Source organism: Nematolebias whitei, chromosome 9, assembly GCF_014905685.2.
Source record: "Nematolebias whitei isolate Nwh7 chromosome 9, NemWhi1, whole genome shotgun sequence".
In the NCBI taxonomy this organism is placed as follows: Eukaryota; Metazoa; Chordata; class Actinopteri; order Cyprinodontiformes; family Rivulidae; genus Nematolebias; species Nematolebias whitei.
In genome coordinates this window covers 29,628,991-29,643,926 of record NC_056506.1, presented here as the reverse complement: position 1 = coordinate 29,643,926, position 14,936 = coordinate 29,628,991, and the positions used below count along the sequence as shown (strand labels likewise).

The following is a 14,936-nucleotide window of genomic DNA, read 5'->3' as shown; positions in this document are numbered from 1 at the left end:
AATATATCCTTGGCATAATCAGAAGGACAGTGCAAAAGCAAATACATGAGCAGTCTTTTTTTTTTTGAGAACCAACGTACATATCCCCCGCATGTGGAAAGATGCACTTTATATAACACAAAGATGCACGCTATACCTGGACCTGAAAGAACCCGAGAACGCCACAAATCTAATCATCTGTTACAAAGATGCTTAAAGAAGAGTTCAGATTCTGGGTTCACCTTTCTTCTCCCCACATCTCATTTATGAAAAGTGGCGAGCAGTGAAAAAAAATCTCTAAAAGCAAGTGTGATTGTCCAACACCATCACTTCGTGTCTCAGGAGGATTACGTCCTGAATGAGCACATCCTGGGTTGTGCCGGTATAGTCAGGATTTATAGTAAATTCCTGGGCAGGCCTGGCCACTGCAGGTGCTCCTGTTGCATTTGAGACAGTCTCGTCCATCTTCTTAGACTGCTGCATCTGCAATGGCTGCCACAGCCTCGATTTGGATCTGCGTCACCTCTATGTCCTCTTCATCTTCCTCCTCACCCACTGCAGGCACGCAGGAAGAGGGCAGGCTTGTCGCTTGGCTGTTGCCAATGTTAATCTGAACATTGCTGGCTGTGCTCGTGTGAGCCACGCTCAGGCTGGCAGCGGAGGAGACGCTGCCCAGATTGGTTGGGACGCTGGTCTTGCCACAGGAGTGGATGCGGCGTGCTAAGCTGGCAGAACGCATCACTGATGAAGTGGTTGCTGTGCCAATGCCCTGCACCTTCCCTTCCAGGAAGTAAGTCAACATCTCACCTTTGCCTTTTACGCTGACCTTGCCACGGCAGACCAGGTCATAGTTGGTGTTCAGTAGCCGATAAACCTCCTCAGTGACCTGGAAAATGAAAGAGAAACATTAGAAAAGTTTAATTTGACACTTACTGGGGGGAACTTAACATTTTAAGCTATAAACTTGCTTTATTATTATTATTGTTATTATTTAAAAGCTGCAAAGCTGTTAACTCTATCTTCAAGGTTGTACACAGGCTATGAAGAGACAATGCTAAGGAACACTATAGTTTATTTTCACTGGATACAACTATCCTTTGAAACTTTTCTCACATTCATCCAGTGGCGATTTTAACTTATTTTTTGGGGGTGCTCAAGCAATCCTAAATTTTTAACTCAGCACTCCTGAAAAACAAGGTTAAAAAATGTATATATATATATGTATGTATGTATATATATTTTTTGTTTGTTTGTTTGTTTTACGGTTCTAGGTTTGGGTTCTGTTGGTTGTATTTATGATTCAATGCAACAAACTTAACAAATTAAAAAGTTAACAGATCATTGTAATACTTGATTTATTTACATGATGACTTTAATTGTTGGATGTCCGGCCTCTGAGCTGCTGCTTTCAGTAACTGTGCCCCCCTGAGCAGTTTAGTTGAATAATCCTGATTTTGAGGGTGAAATACAGTTTATTCCATTTCTAAAACCTAAACTGAGCCTGTAAAAATGTAAAAGTTGATAAAGCCCTGCAGCCGACCTCATTGCTATGACAGTGATAAACAGGAAGTACCACATGTTCATCTGTACAAAGGTAACTTCAAGTAAATCCTCAATTTTCTGTCATAGTTACGTTGTATGCTTAATGTTTAAATTAAATGCTTGTACTTTATTTTGTGTGTTCTGTATGTAGATATATGTTGCAACTTCTGGTTGCATAAGTTTAGTATTTGTTTCTTACGATCAGTTAACACTAAACTGATTTTGTACAAAGTGTTTATTAGGATGTGTACAGCAGAGTATTACGTCTGTAGCGTCTTAGCTAGCACATCTGTATCGCAAGCTGCTAGCTTAGCGCTACTTCTTTATGAATCTTCTTATTGAATCAAGTGTTTAGTTATGTGGATAAACATAGATGTTTAACAACAGGTTAAAATACACCAGAATGCAGGAAATGACATCTACTTTGTACTTTATTCAAAATGTTCTGGGGGGGGGGGACTCCCCCCCCAGTGTGTCCCCTCCACATTATGAATGCTTCTGAAGTCAGTGGCCACTATGTTGTTCAAGCCAAGTGCCATCGTAAGTACTGGGGGCTAAGCACCCCTAAAGTTCAGATACTAGAATCGCCCCTGCATTAACCCAATTGTTTTGGCTCAATTAATGACATGGTTGTCAAAAATCATACTTTCACAACTATGTTACAGCTCTTAAGGTAGATTTTAATTGACAAAACCTGATGTAAAATCTTATGTTAGGGTTGTCTCATTTGGAGCTGTCGATGTTCTAACCACCTGTATTTTTCCTGGAACACCAGTGCTGTCCATCCGACTCGCCACATTGACCGTGTTACCCCAGATGTCATACTGAGGCCTCCGTGCACCAATCACCCCTGCAACTACTGGACCCACATTGATACCTGTCCAAATTAACACAAACATTAAGACAGATCTAATTACATTGGCATTTCTCTGTGCCAGATTACATCTCTTTTGCAGGTGAACTCACCCACTCTCAGGACAAACTCGTTGTATGATTGGTAGTTGATTTCATCCAAGACGTCAAACATTTCGATGGCGTAGTCTGCTAATGTGCTCACGTGGTCATAAACCAATTTTTTCTCCTTGAGACGAGAGAAGTAGTTAGAAAGGATCTACACAGTTAAACACAAATCTTCTGAAGTGGGGATTTGTGGAAAGTTTATGATCAATTAATATCTTATCTGCTTTAGATGACTCATTAAATGATTTTAATTTAGAGATATAATGTTTAATTAGGGCAGCACGGTGGCACAACTGGTAGAGCTGCTGCCTCTCAGCAAGCAGGTTACCCTGGTTCAAATCCCGGTCCGGGAACCTTTCTGGGTGGAGCTTGCATGTTCTCTCTGTGCATGCATGGATTTTCTACAGGTACTCCGATTTCCTCCCACAGACCAAAAACATGCATGTTAGAATGATTTTTAACTAAATTGTCTCAAGGTGTGAATGAGAGAGTGAATGGTTGTTTGTCTCATTTATCTCTATGCTTCCCTGTAATGGACTGGAGACCTGTCCAGGGTGTACCCCGCCCCTCACACAGTGATGGCTGGACATGGGCATCGGCAACCCCCATGACCCAAAGTGGAAGAAGTGGGTAAAGATAATGAATGGATGGATGTTTAACTATGACCAGACTAATAAACTAGTGGCTTGTCTTAATCAGGTTCAAACCAAAACAGATTACTGCCGTCTTTAAACAAATTCAGTCTCAAAAATGTCATCATGATCCATGCAAAACCTTATTTTTTTAAATAAACCTTCACACTTCAGTCAATTTTACATGATGATTTAGATAAAATTCAGTTGTTTAGTAGGGGGTGTCATTTATCTATTTTTTTCAGGTCAAGTACAAGTAGAAGTAGAAGTCCAGGTTCTTTAGTTTGGGCACTTGCTGATACTAAGTACCGACAGAGAGTACTTAATGAGTCAGTACTTAAACATTACTCAATGACTTTAGAAATACTGTATATTTTATTGAGATTAGCAAACAGTCTGCTGTCTTAACATCACCTATGCTTTTTCCAAAACATTTCCAAACAACAGTCATATTTTTATTTATTGGCCTTTGTTACTTGTGATGTGGAAAAGAAAATTATGTGACAAAACATAAAATTGGTATCGGATGGAAATATTGCAAAGTTTTTGTTTGAGCCTGATACTTATACCATAATCTGTATTGAGACACTACCATTTTTTGCAAGCAAAAAGTAATCAAATGATCATTTACAAGGTTGAGTCAGGTCCTCTTTATGCATTCTTCTTTATTGAAATGTTTCATCTTTTATCCAAAGGACTTCTTCAGTCTGAAGACTAAATGAAGACTGAAGAAGACTTTTGGACAAAAGACAAAAACGCTTCAACAAAGAAGAATCCATCCAGAGGACCTGACTCAACCTTGTTAGATCCATCTACCTGGATTACTGAGCATGAATCAGGACATTTTAAATCAAATTAGAAGTTAGCTGTTGCAAATCAGCCTCAGACACTTCTGGTAGAAATATACTCTAATGATTCTGCTGGAGTGACCATGAAATACTAAATTGACCGTGTTGCAAAGGTTCATAAAATAACTTTTGCATTAAGAGTTTTGAAATTGTAAGACGCAAGCAGTACAGTAAGAAGGTGTATTTGTCGGACTAGCCATCAGCTCACTATTAAATTGACCTACAACAGATCAGATATTGAATGATTGCTCAAAACTTATCCACAAAGCTCCTCTTCAAAGTATGAGAACTATTACTTTAAAAGGTTCACTAATGATTCCCATAATGCTCATAATTTTATGCAAGTAAAAAACAGTCAAACAAACAGAAAAGGAAAGCCACCTTGTTTCCAACAGTGGGGACGAGTCCCACGGCTGCCATGTATGTGCTGCCAATGGTTTTGATTTTCTCAATGTCTTTGTAGCATTCCTTATCCATGAGCTGCAAGACACGTTCAGTTTAACAAACACCAAGGTGCAAACTGCATTCAAACGACAACAGATAATGCACAATATGAAGCAGAGAATCAGACCTCATCAAAGTCAGCGATGATTTCATTCAGCAGCCTCAGGCACTCCACTCCCATGTTGTTGCCGTCCAGTTCAATGTAGAAATCATTAAAGTTCGGGATTGAGGCAAATAGGACACCGACTTGAGCGTAGGACTGATAATACAGATCCTAACAGGAAACAAAGTAAACGGTGAAATAAACAAAAGATGTCCTCGGAAGTTCTCCTAACTTTTGTCTGCTGCCTTTTTTATCTACCTGTTTGTCTGTCTGACTGCCTGCCTGTTTGTTAGCGTGGCTCACCATGTTTCTAGGGTTTGACATTAAGAAGTGCTGAGCCACGTGGGCAGGCAGTAGATTGAAGAGGATCCTCCGATTGTCCAGCTTTACTTTCTCCATCCCGTCCCTTTCCTCCTCTGCCTGAAGGCAAAGCAAAATATTAAAATAAAGGCTGGGAGCACCACAGCTTGTTCCACTTTTTCACCACATGGAGTCAGTAAAAAACCTTCAGAGACTTCAACTCAAGTGTCACAACTGAACAGAAGAATAATTATGCTTCTAGTTAAAAGGTAAACTGTTTAAAATTTAGATTTTGTGCTTCTGTCCCAGTATGTGGCATGCTTAGTCCTGCACAAAACAAGGCCAAAATTAGCTTCTTGCACTTGTTTTTGCCAAGAAAGAGGCTGCTGGCAGCTTATATAGTTACATCCTCCTCACTTAACCCAATATATCAGATCTGAAGTGGCAGCATTCCCGCTAAAGCTTGTTTTACAAATGTAAGATTCAAGCATCTCAACATCCACAGCCTTTTCATGCTTGAACAGACACATCAGTGCAAACTTACAGACCTGCACAGCCCAAAGGAAGTCCAAGCGCAGTTTGAGGTCAAGTTGCCTGGAGTGGAGGGCCAGCGCACTGACAAAGAGCAACAGAGACAGGATGGGCTCGTAGCCCCGGATGTGGAAGGACCCCCCACTGTGGAAAAGACACACACACACACAGAAGTCAGCAATAGAGCAGACCACAACGAAAACAACATGTGAGGGTGGACGGGACCCACCACAGCGTCGAGGAAGAACATGAGTCAAGTAAAAAAAACAAAACTATTTGAAAGACAATATCAAGAGAAAAACAACATTTTTTGGAGATTTAAAAAAAAAAAGCATTTTGCCACTTCATTAAACACAACACGAAGCATCACTTGCATTGAAACAAACTGAACTTTTAATGATAAACTCAAAAGCAAAAATCACGACAATAATTTTTTACTCCGAGCTCTAATAACATTAGCCATGCTCTTGAGCAGAGCTAACATGCTCCCATCATCCAGCCCACATTGTCCTTTCAGGCTTCTGATTTGGAGCTAATAAGCATGTGTGCTCCTTCAAAGGGTGGAAATGAAAGAGTGTGTGGGCTGAAGACAAGCAACAACTCCTCTACACACATACATCTCAGCACATGTACTGTAAATGTTCGAGCTCCTGTTTACCAGTCTGCGTTTCTGTTTTAAACAAACATAAAGGATGACTGCTCGACGCTTGCATCCGTCTGCATGATGCCTGCATGACAACACATCCTACCTGGTTTAAACTTTAATGCAAAGTGATGTCATGCACCTTTATGAAATAACAGAAATCTAAAGTGTGCGTTTTCATGCTGTGTCACGGCCCTCACCCTGCAGTCTTGCGAAAGCCGCTGAGCTCCAGCACGGTGACATACAGCACCCCTACAAGGAGCATCAGCGCCATCTTTGGCAGCCAAGAGATACGCAGGAAAAGTGCCAAGGTGAGGGTGCCCACCACACAGGAGAGGAAGGCATAGCGGGCCCCGTCACAGGGCATCTCCGTCATGGTGCGGTTAGCTTCGCTGTCCACATCGATGATGACGATGGAGCTGTTTGTATTGGCACTACCCCACCACCAGGGCATACAGCCCACCTGACAAAGGCAAACATACAGAGATGTCCTACCAGTTTCAAACAAAACATTTTCAACATTGAATGTGGACTCTAACAGTAACGATGCTTTAGAGACTTACAACACAGGCCTGGGCCACAGCGTAGATTAAGAGCACTATGAGAATACAGAGAGCTGTACGAATCTGAATGGTCAGGCACCCTGGAAAACACTGACAGACAAAGCCAGGGAGGGTAATGATCAGAAACAGCATGAGGAATACAAATTTATATATTTATCATCTGAACCGTGAAGCATTCTATACATGCTGATCAGGGCTTAATTTATAAACTGATCGATGCCGAAACACAAATAGCGGGTGGGCCGGGTTTTGGGGTTAAATTTACTTTCATTAAAAAAAGGCTTTTCATTGTCCTTAGTTGGACAACCGCAAATTGAAGCACTTTAAGGCAGTGGCAATCGGGACTGGACAATTGAGACAGGAGCAAGCGAGTGGTGGGGGTGAGTGTCCAGAAAATTTTGAATAAGTAAATGCTATTTACTGCATTTTGGTGTATTTTCATGGGTTGGTCAACATCTACATTTACCTGCGTTTGTAAACACTTCATTTCTGTCAAGCATCCTACCCCAACACTCCTCCTTACTTGACGGTTCCGAGCCCGACTCTTCTCCGCTGAACTGCTCATCCTGCTCGTTGTTGTCTAACTCCACATGTGAAACCTCCAGGTACCTCCTCCGTCTGTTCATGACGGCTGCCTGTGGGGGTCTGCCTGCATACGACTGCCTGGTTATCTCGGCATTCACCCCCACCACTCGCTCGCTCCTGCTCTAGTCTCGATTGACACTGCCTTCAGGTGCTTCAATTCTCGGTTGTCCAACTAAGGACAACGAGAAGCCTTTTTTTTTTTATGAAAGTAAATTGGACTGTCTTTTTGACATTTTGATCGCTGTTATTTTGACAAATTAACGCCGTGATCTGTATAATAAACATCAAACATTTCTCTTGTTGTATTTTTAATACATAATCAAAAATTGTATTAATGATCCATTTAAACTGTCAAACTGAGTTGCAGTTTAGTTGGGCTGTTTCATTGTATTTTTGAGTTTTTTAATAAAATTGCACAATGACTTTGGACTTTTAGGGGCAGAGATTTTTTTAAGTGTAGAAGCTGAAATGCTTACTTGAAGGGGCAGCTTGTATATGATATTAAGAAGCTCGTAAGTGGCTGTTGTGTTTAAAATGAGTGTTTATGTAATTTTTTGTCAGTTTATATATCCAAAAGGAGTTTTATTAATTCAAGGCAGTCATATTTGTTCATAACTTTATTATTAGTAAACATGAGCATTACTGGAACCGAGCAAATAGTTACCGGAACGCACCCTGTCAACATAAGAGAGTTCCCGGATCCTGTTCCTGCAGGATCCGGCTCAAATTAAGCCCTGATGTGGATACAGAAAATCAATCAAGTTGGAAAAAGAATCTGTTTTTACCTGTATTCTAGTAATATGGAGGTACATAATACAAGTAACTAGGAAGCAGATGCAGAAGACGAGGAGGACAAGTACCACTGTGCCCCTGAGTTTACAAAACAGAAAGAAAAATGGAGGAATTAGTATAAAAGAAATAAATACAGAATATCTATAAAACAATGACAATAGCATTAATAACCAGAATATCAACTGGTGTACATACTGGGGTATGATGAGAAGATAAACAAGGCCAAACAAGGCAGCTAGGATCAGAGAGAGGACCACTGCGCTGGTGAAGTACTCATCAGGAACCTGGTGGTACTATAAAAAAAAAGAGAGGATTCAATAACAAAATATTACATATTTGCATCATTCACTCACTTTAACCTTTTCAAGAAACTTAAATATGCAAAAGTTTCGAGCCATCCTTTAATGCTAAGTTTATTTAATCCTACTCACTCATCAAGGATTAAAAGGTCAGCTAATCAGGGAATAGGCACATGTTGTGTCAATATTTTACCTTCTGCTCGCGCTCAGAGCACTTATACATGAGTGTGAGGAAGTTGAGGTCTGCTGTGTCCGACTCGGTCTGGCGGGCCTCGATCAGCCGACCAATGTAGCGGTTGACCCTGGTTCTGGGACTGCTCTGGATCACGTTAGCCTGGTTAGCATTGTTGTGGTTCCTCAGCTTCTGTGGAGCTGTACGCATGGCCCTCCGCTGGAAAGGGGTGACATAAAAATCTTTATTAATATAACTGCACTGCTGCACTCTTTATTCTCTGGACTGCTTCGATATTATCATATTAGGAATGAGGGCGAAGAAGAGTCAACAGTAAGCACGAGCAGCTGATTATACTTTTAAATTAGAGCATTGCCTTCATACTTAACTTCATCATCAAATGTGTAAGTGTCTTCAGCAGGCAAAATGAGCAGCTTTGCAAAACAGTGGAGCAAAGCCACATTACATGACGTAGTTGGTGTGTGTCTGTGTGTGCAGATTTGTGTACGTGTAAATGAGCATGCTTCTTGAACTTTGCAGCTTAGCTCAACATGTGTGGGGGTGGGGAGTAAGTAAAGATCATCAGACTTTTTAGGAGTTCATGACGGTTGTGTACAACTACCTCTGTCATGTTCCTCCTCTGCCTGTTTCTGTAAAATCTAGCTTTAATTATGTTATTTCTTGTGTCTACAACTGTACTTCTTATATTCTGCATCTTTTAACACTTTAATATCACATTTACGTCATTCGTTCCTCTCGTGCTACATATGTCTCATTGCCCTAACCCTTATTTTTGTCTAGTCTTGTCTAACTGTTTCCCTATTTTTCTGTTGTGTTCCCCATTTTACCATGTTTCTACCACCATTTATTTGTTTAGGGTTACTTGTAAGAATGTAACAGAGTTGCCTGCAGATGCTGCTGCTGATTTTGCATTTTCACAATGAACTCAGTAGCCCTGTGTTGGACTTGCGACCTGTCCAGGGTGTCCCCCGCCCCTCGCACAGTGACTGCTGGATATGGGCACCAGTGAACCCTGTGACCCGATAAGGAAGAAGTGGGTAAAAAGATAAGGGATGGATGAACTCAGTAGCACAACCACATCTCTAACAGCAACAACAAAACTGCATTTATTGGGGACTGCCTATATGGCAGCCACCTATTTTTATCCACCTGAAAAGGGTCTTGCTCTTCCTTCAACTTTAATGGGGCCTGAACCGCAACATGTACCCCCACAAATATTATACTGTATCAAAATGACCGGCTCGGCATCGTGATGTGCGCTACTTCGGTACTTTTATTAGTGTTTTTGAGTTACCATGGCAACGTAATTTGTAAACAAATATGCCATTTTCTCATAGAAAATGCCTGATGGATCTTTTAATGGCCTCTAACTGCCATAGTGAGGTCACATGACCTAGAGTGGAGAGGTCCATGAACAAAACACTGATTAATTTTTGGAGCTATTTTCGTTCAAGATGGCTGCCACAGCTATCTGAGAATGTCAAAATTGACTCTTACTCAGTCATTCTTTAAACTATTGAGCTAAAATTTGGTTTGATTGTAACTGAGAACATTCTACATCACATGCTGCATCCAAATCAAAAATCCAAGATGGTCATCATAGCTTACAAGAAAAAATGACCATAAAGCTTTTTTTTTTGTTTTTTTTGGCCATATTAAGTTGAAATTTGGTTTGGCAGTAGCTGAGACCGAACCCCAACATATAGTACAGTCGAAACTAAATTGTTAAATGGTCGCCACATGGCAGTCCCTGTCAATGTTTCTCCAGGAAATTTTTAGTATTTCTGTTGACCTGTAAATGGCATTGTTTTAACATGTCTTGTATTAACACTTTTCTTGCTTGCTCTCGAAGGCAACTGTGTCCTCTGCTCCATCCCTGCTTTGCTCTTTGTCTTGTGAACCTTTTTCAGGACTCCTTTTTTGTGTACTGTCTGAATTGCAACCAAGGACTTGATCAGCTGGTCTCTCAATGAAATTGATCAATTTTTTCTCAACAGGTAGTCAGGGTGAAGGAGAACCCTCTTAATTCGACGGAAACATAATTGAATCTATGATAACTGGATTTTACAGTTTGGAATTGGTGGAAATCTGGATTGTCGACAAATTCAGAAACATCAGCAGCTGTTTAAGCTGCCTAGAATGTGGAGAATGTGCTGAGCTTGGCAGCACTCAGACTCTGTGTGAACTATATGTGGTGCTGTATCAAAGCTGAGCCGGCTGATCCTTATCAGTACTGTGGAACTTTCTGGCAGTGGCCATGAACGGTTGGAAGGAATAAATCTTGGAGAAATTGTAAGCTCGACTTGGCGTAAGTAATCAAATTTGGCTGTTTGGAGGTACCATGAGAGAATGTACTAGTGAGACTGTTAAGGCAGACACAGACATTTATGAGATCAGCCTGACCCAAAACAATGTTGACATCTGAATCTGGACCTGGCCTTGGAAGGTGAACTATCTCAAATTTCTCCTTGGATGTTATGGAAACAAAGATGCTTTGTCCCCCTCCCCACCCCCTCTCTTCCCCAAGGTCGTGGACCTGTGACAGAGCTCAACTGAGCTGGCTGATAAACAAACACCTCTTATCAGGACTATGGTTAGGGGGAGGTCTCTGGACTGTGCTGTGCTATGACCTTCCCTCAAACTCAATGCCTCCAATGGCCTCCCTCGCCTCCCCTGGTGCAGCAACCTAGGAGATGCAAAGGTGCCAAGGACTGTGTTGCTCACCTGGAGGCCATGCTGGGACCCTCACCCCCTACCCACTCCACACGCATACATATTATGTCTATTTATGTTGCTTTGCTGTGGTAGTTTTTTAATGCCTCAAACCATGCCCTGTCAAGGACACGGTGTGAGAGATCTTTTTTTTTATACCTCTCTCCTTATGTTTTTTTTTTCCATTTTTCTTATCTAAGAAACAGGGAAAGCACGTTTTAGAAGCTGCAGCCCCCTGTACACTTTTGTCCACCTTTAGGATGGCTGTACGGAAATTAATTTTGTTGTACTTCACTGTGCAAGGATTATAAAAGTATTCTGATTCTGATGTCACTTTACTCTGCACAAATGTGTTTAATATGACTCAGAAGTTACCACCAAGTGGATACTTTACAAGATCACTCACCCTTTTCCACCAGAAAGAGACACATTGGTACATAGTGTAAGCTAACAACACTGAGTTAAAATGACATTGAAGTGTACACAGGTTTTTTTTTTTTAACAGACACTCAAGGTCAATGAGTTCCTTACGAGTTGGGCAGATTGCCAGTTTCATTGACAGTGCCTGGTTTGTTGGGGTAAATGTTATGTTAGACTCAGGCAGAGAGACCAACAGTGCAAGCAAACAATAAATCATACAAGACACAATAGATTTTCCAGGAAACTCTAGCTGGCGAGTCTTTTAGCGAATCACAGCACGAACAAACACAAAACCTTCAACGCACACACACAAGACTCAATACCTTGTCACCGTCCTCGCAGTTCATGACATTGGAGAAGGGAATCTCAGCCTTGAACATCTTCCTGCAGTGCATGAGCTGCACCAGTAAGTAGCACACAGTTTTGAACTTCATTTTTTTGGCAGGCTTTATATCCGAAAGAATCAATCCTGGGAATATCTGTCACCAGATAAGAAATGGGAACGAGTGATAAGTGCACCACACAGCAAAATATATGTTATATACAGATATATAACTTTATAACTCATGCACAGAATTTGGAGTATATACATGCACGTGCACACACATGCAAACATTGGTATTAAGCTAGAGAAATTAAGTAGAATGTGCTTGAAAGGAGGTAGGGTAATCCCTGAGGCTATTTATATCATTTCAGGACCCTGAAGATGATTCAGAAAGTGATAAAGATTAAGTGTACGTTAAAGGCTTTGAGTGTGTCATTTGTAGCAAAATCTATATTCTCTGTTTGAGGTATGTCCCTGCAGGAGAAGCAGCTGCAGTGTGGGCATATCTTTGATGAAGTTGAACCATCAGCTAAATTAAGAAGACTAAGGAAATCTTTTACATTGCTAAGAAAAGTACAGTGGATCTCAGAGGTTCACACGTGAAACCAGTGAACCTACATGCAAATCTTATCACGCGTAATGTAAAACCTGCTGCTGAAAATAACGAGCAGAGGGAAGAAAAAGAAAAGCAACCACAGGGAAACGAACTGAAATGAAAAACTCCCACTTCAAAATGGAAGTTTGTTGATTCAGTCAAATTTAGATTTATTTAGGTTTTTACCTCTTTAAAACCCAATTCATTACAGGTCAGAAAAAAAAAATAGTTCAACAACATATGTGTGTATCTTTTATCATATAAAGCTGAGTGCTGTGGTCCTTCTATAGCTGACGTTTGTTAATCTTGGCAGAAATAATTACTACTTTTCAAACAGCCCACTCTGACTTCATCAAGCAGTCATTCATTAATAAAGCTCAGCATTCTGCATATGCTTTACTAGTGTTCATATTATAAGCTCTACAAAATAATAATAATAATAAAACAACTAAATATTTAGTGTTACAGTAGGATTCCCTAACATAAGGTACCTTTCGTCGGTGAGATGGCACAATAAAGAAAGTTTCTATTTCATGCTTTTGAAGGAAGGCATTCCTTTCGTGACCATTTCCAGGCTCCACCTCATAATCTCCATTTAGGCACTCGAGCGTTGATCTGGTGATGTGAACCTTCCTGTGGTACACAACAAGGTGAGCTTAATGCATAGGCAGAAAGAAATGTGGCAAAACAAGCCCTGAATTCCTGCTCTGGCTGGTTTATGCCATCATAATAAGTACCGGTAGATCTTTTTGTTCTTTCCAGTTTCTCAAGCAGTCAGCGCAAAATAGTTCAAGTATAATTAAATATTTTATTTGTTTTCTGTTTGTATCCTCAAGAGCCAAATTACTAGCTCTTTCCTCCACTCAGAATTCTCAAGATCAAGTTTACAGGTTCTTGTGTACAAAAACAACACATCTTTCTTTTAACCATGTTTTGGGCTTGCCACCTACTGTTTAAAATGCTTCCTGTTTCTGAGGCCCCTCTCAAGAAGCTCCCTTTGCTTGGATGAGTCATTTGATTGGCCAAGAGTGGCAGAATGCAGGACAGCTGCTCAGTCTGTTTAATGCACATTAAACTAGTTCACTTTGGAAAAAAATATGCAAATGTGTTGCATGATGAAGTCTTCAAATAACAGAAGAAAGCACAAGGATTGGGAAAGACATTTGATGTGTCTTAGTTAGCTCAGCAGATGTTTTATTTTATTTATTTATTTTTTGTGGGATATAAAGTTGCCTTTAGTCTGGAGATTCTTTTTTATCAAGCAGAAATTTCAAATGTGCAAATCTGTAATAGCAACAACAAGCAGTTTACCAAAACTTTGTGAAAAATAGCAAGACATCCTAAAACCATTCAGAATGAAGACAGAGGTTTAATAGTAAATTGCCTGATCAGTTAGTCATGTTATCTTTCCAAAGCAGCAGAATAGCACCCAAAGGTTTTGAGGCTCTCACGTCTGTACAAAATTTAACACTGACCCCGGTAGTCCTCCTGCTTCCATCACATTGGCCAGCGTCACATCATTTGACCACACATCATACTGCCACTTCCTGAGGCCCAGCACTCCACACAGCACTCGTCCCGTGTGCAAGCCCACACGCATGTTAAGGTTTACTTCTGTGGCCTCTGCTACTGACCTGCAGGAACCGTAGAATTGGGGACAACAGCATATGTTCACCAGTATCATAATCAAGGTTGTGGTTTTAGCATCTTTATGCATAAATACAAACTACAAAGAAAATCTTAGATTTAAAACACATAAGACTCCTTCTTAAGTGGATATCTCTCAAGATGTGGAGATAAATACTAGTCAGACATGTTCTTTGCTTGAACAAGTGTAAGTGTCTAATGTTTTGCTATCAGGCTTTCAGTGCATGTGTGGAGACTTGACTTGAAAATGTTCTAAGGTCACACATGAATCCAGACAATTGCTAATTAAAAACAGCACTCACGTTATGGTGTCAATCATGTCTAGACCCATTTCCACACAGCAGTGAGCATGGTCCGTCTTGGGTTGAGTCAGTCCAGAAACACAGTAATAACAGTCCCCCAGGATCTTGATCCTGCGACAGTGGTTCTCCTGTTAATCAGAGAGAAAGACAGAAAAGACAAGTTGCTATCTCCTATTGAAAAGGAAAGATCAGGGTGCAAGAAATGTTGGACAGTAGTAGATATTTTTTAAACTCTCCAGGGTTTCTCTGCTTTCACCCAGAAGTGTTCCAGGCTAAAAGCCTTAAATTCAAGTCCAAAAAAAAAAAAGGCAAGACAGACAAACCAAACACAGGCAACCTTAAAACATTTAGCCAAAGTACAGTCACATCTGCTTGATGCTCTTAACAGGTTCTATGCCCACTTTGAAGACTCAAACAGACCACCCAGCACCAGACTCACCTCACCACCAGAAGAGGAGTTCTTCAGCGTGACCTCAGCAGAAATAAGGAAGACCTTCAAGAGGATTAATCCAAACAAAGCA

At 40.7% G+C, this 14,936-nt stretch overlaps 1 protein-coding gene across 1 annotated transcript; it reads right to left on the bottom strand.

Moving 5' to 3' along the window:
* Nucleotides 1-443: 443 nt before the first annotated feature.
* Nucleotides 444-14,514, bottom strand: LOC119415057 (adenylate cyclase type 1-like). The gene is given in 16 exon segments (XM_037682191.1): nt 444-865; nt 2,274-2,398; nt 2,488-2,602; nt 4,343-4,441; nt 4,533-4,679; nt 4,767-4,928; nt 5,357-5,483; nt 6,174-6,445; nt 6,546-6,635; nt 7,916-8,000; nt 8,118-8,215; nt 8,415-8,612; nt 11,870-12,025; nt 12,958-13,099; nt 13,942-14,100; nt 14,416-14,514. Coding segments are annotated over 16 exon segments (2,421 nt in total). The 5' UTR covers nt 14,445-14,514; the 3' UTR covers nt 444-448.
* Between the last annotated feature and the right edge of the window lie 422 nt (nt 14,515-14,936).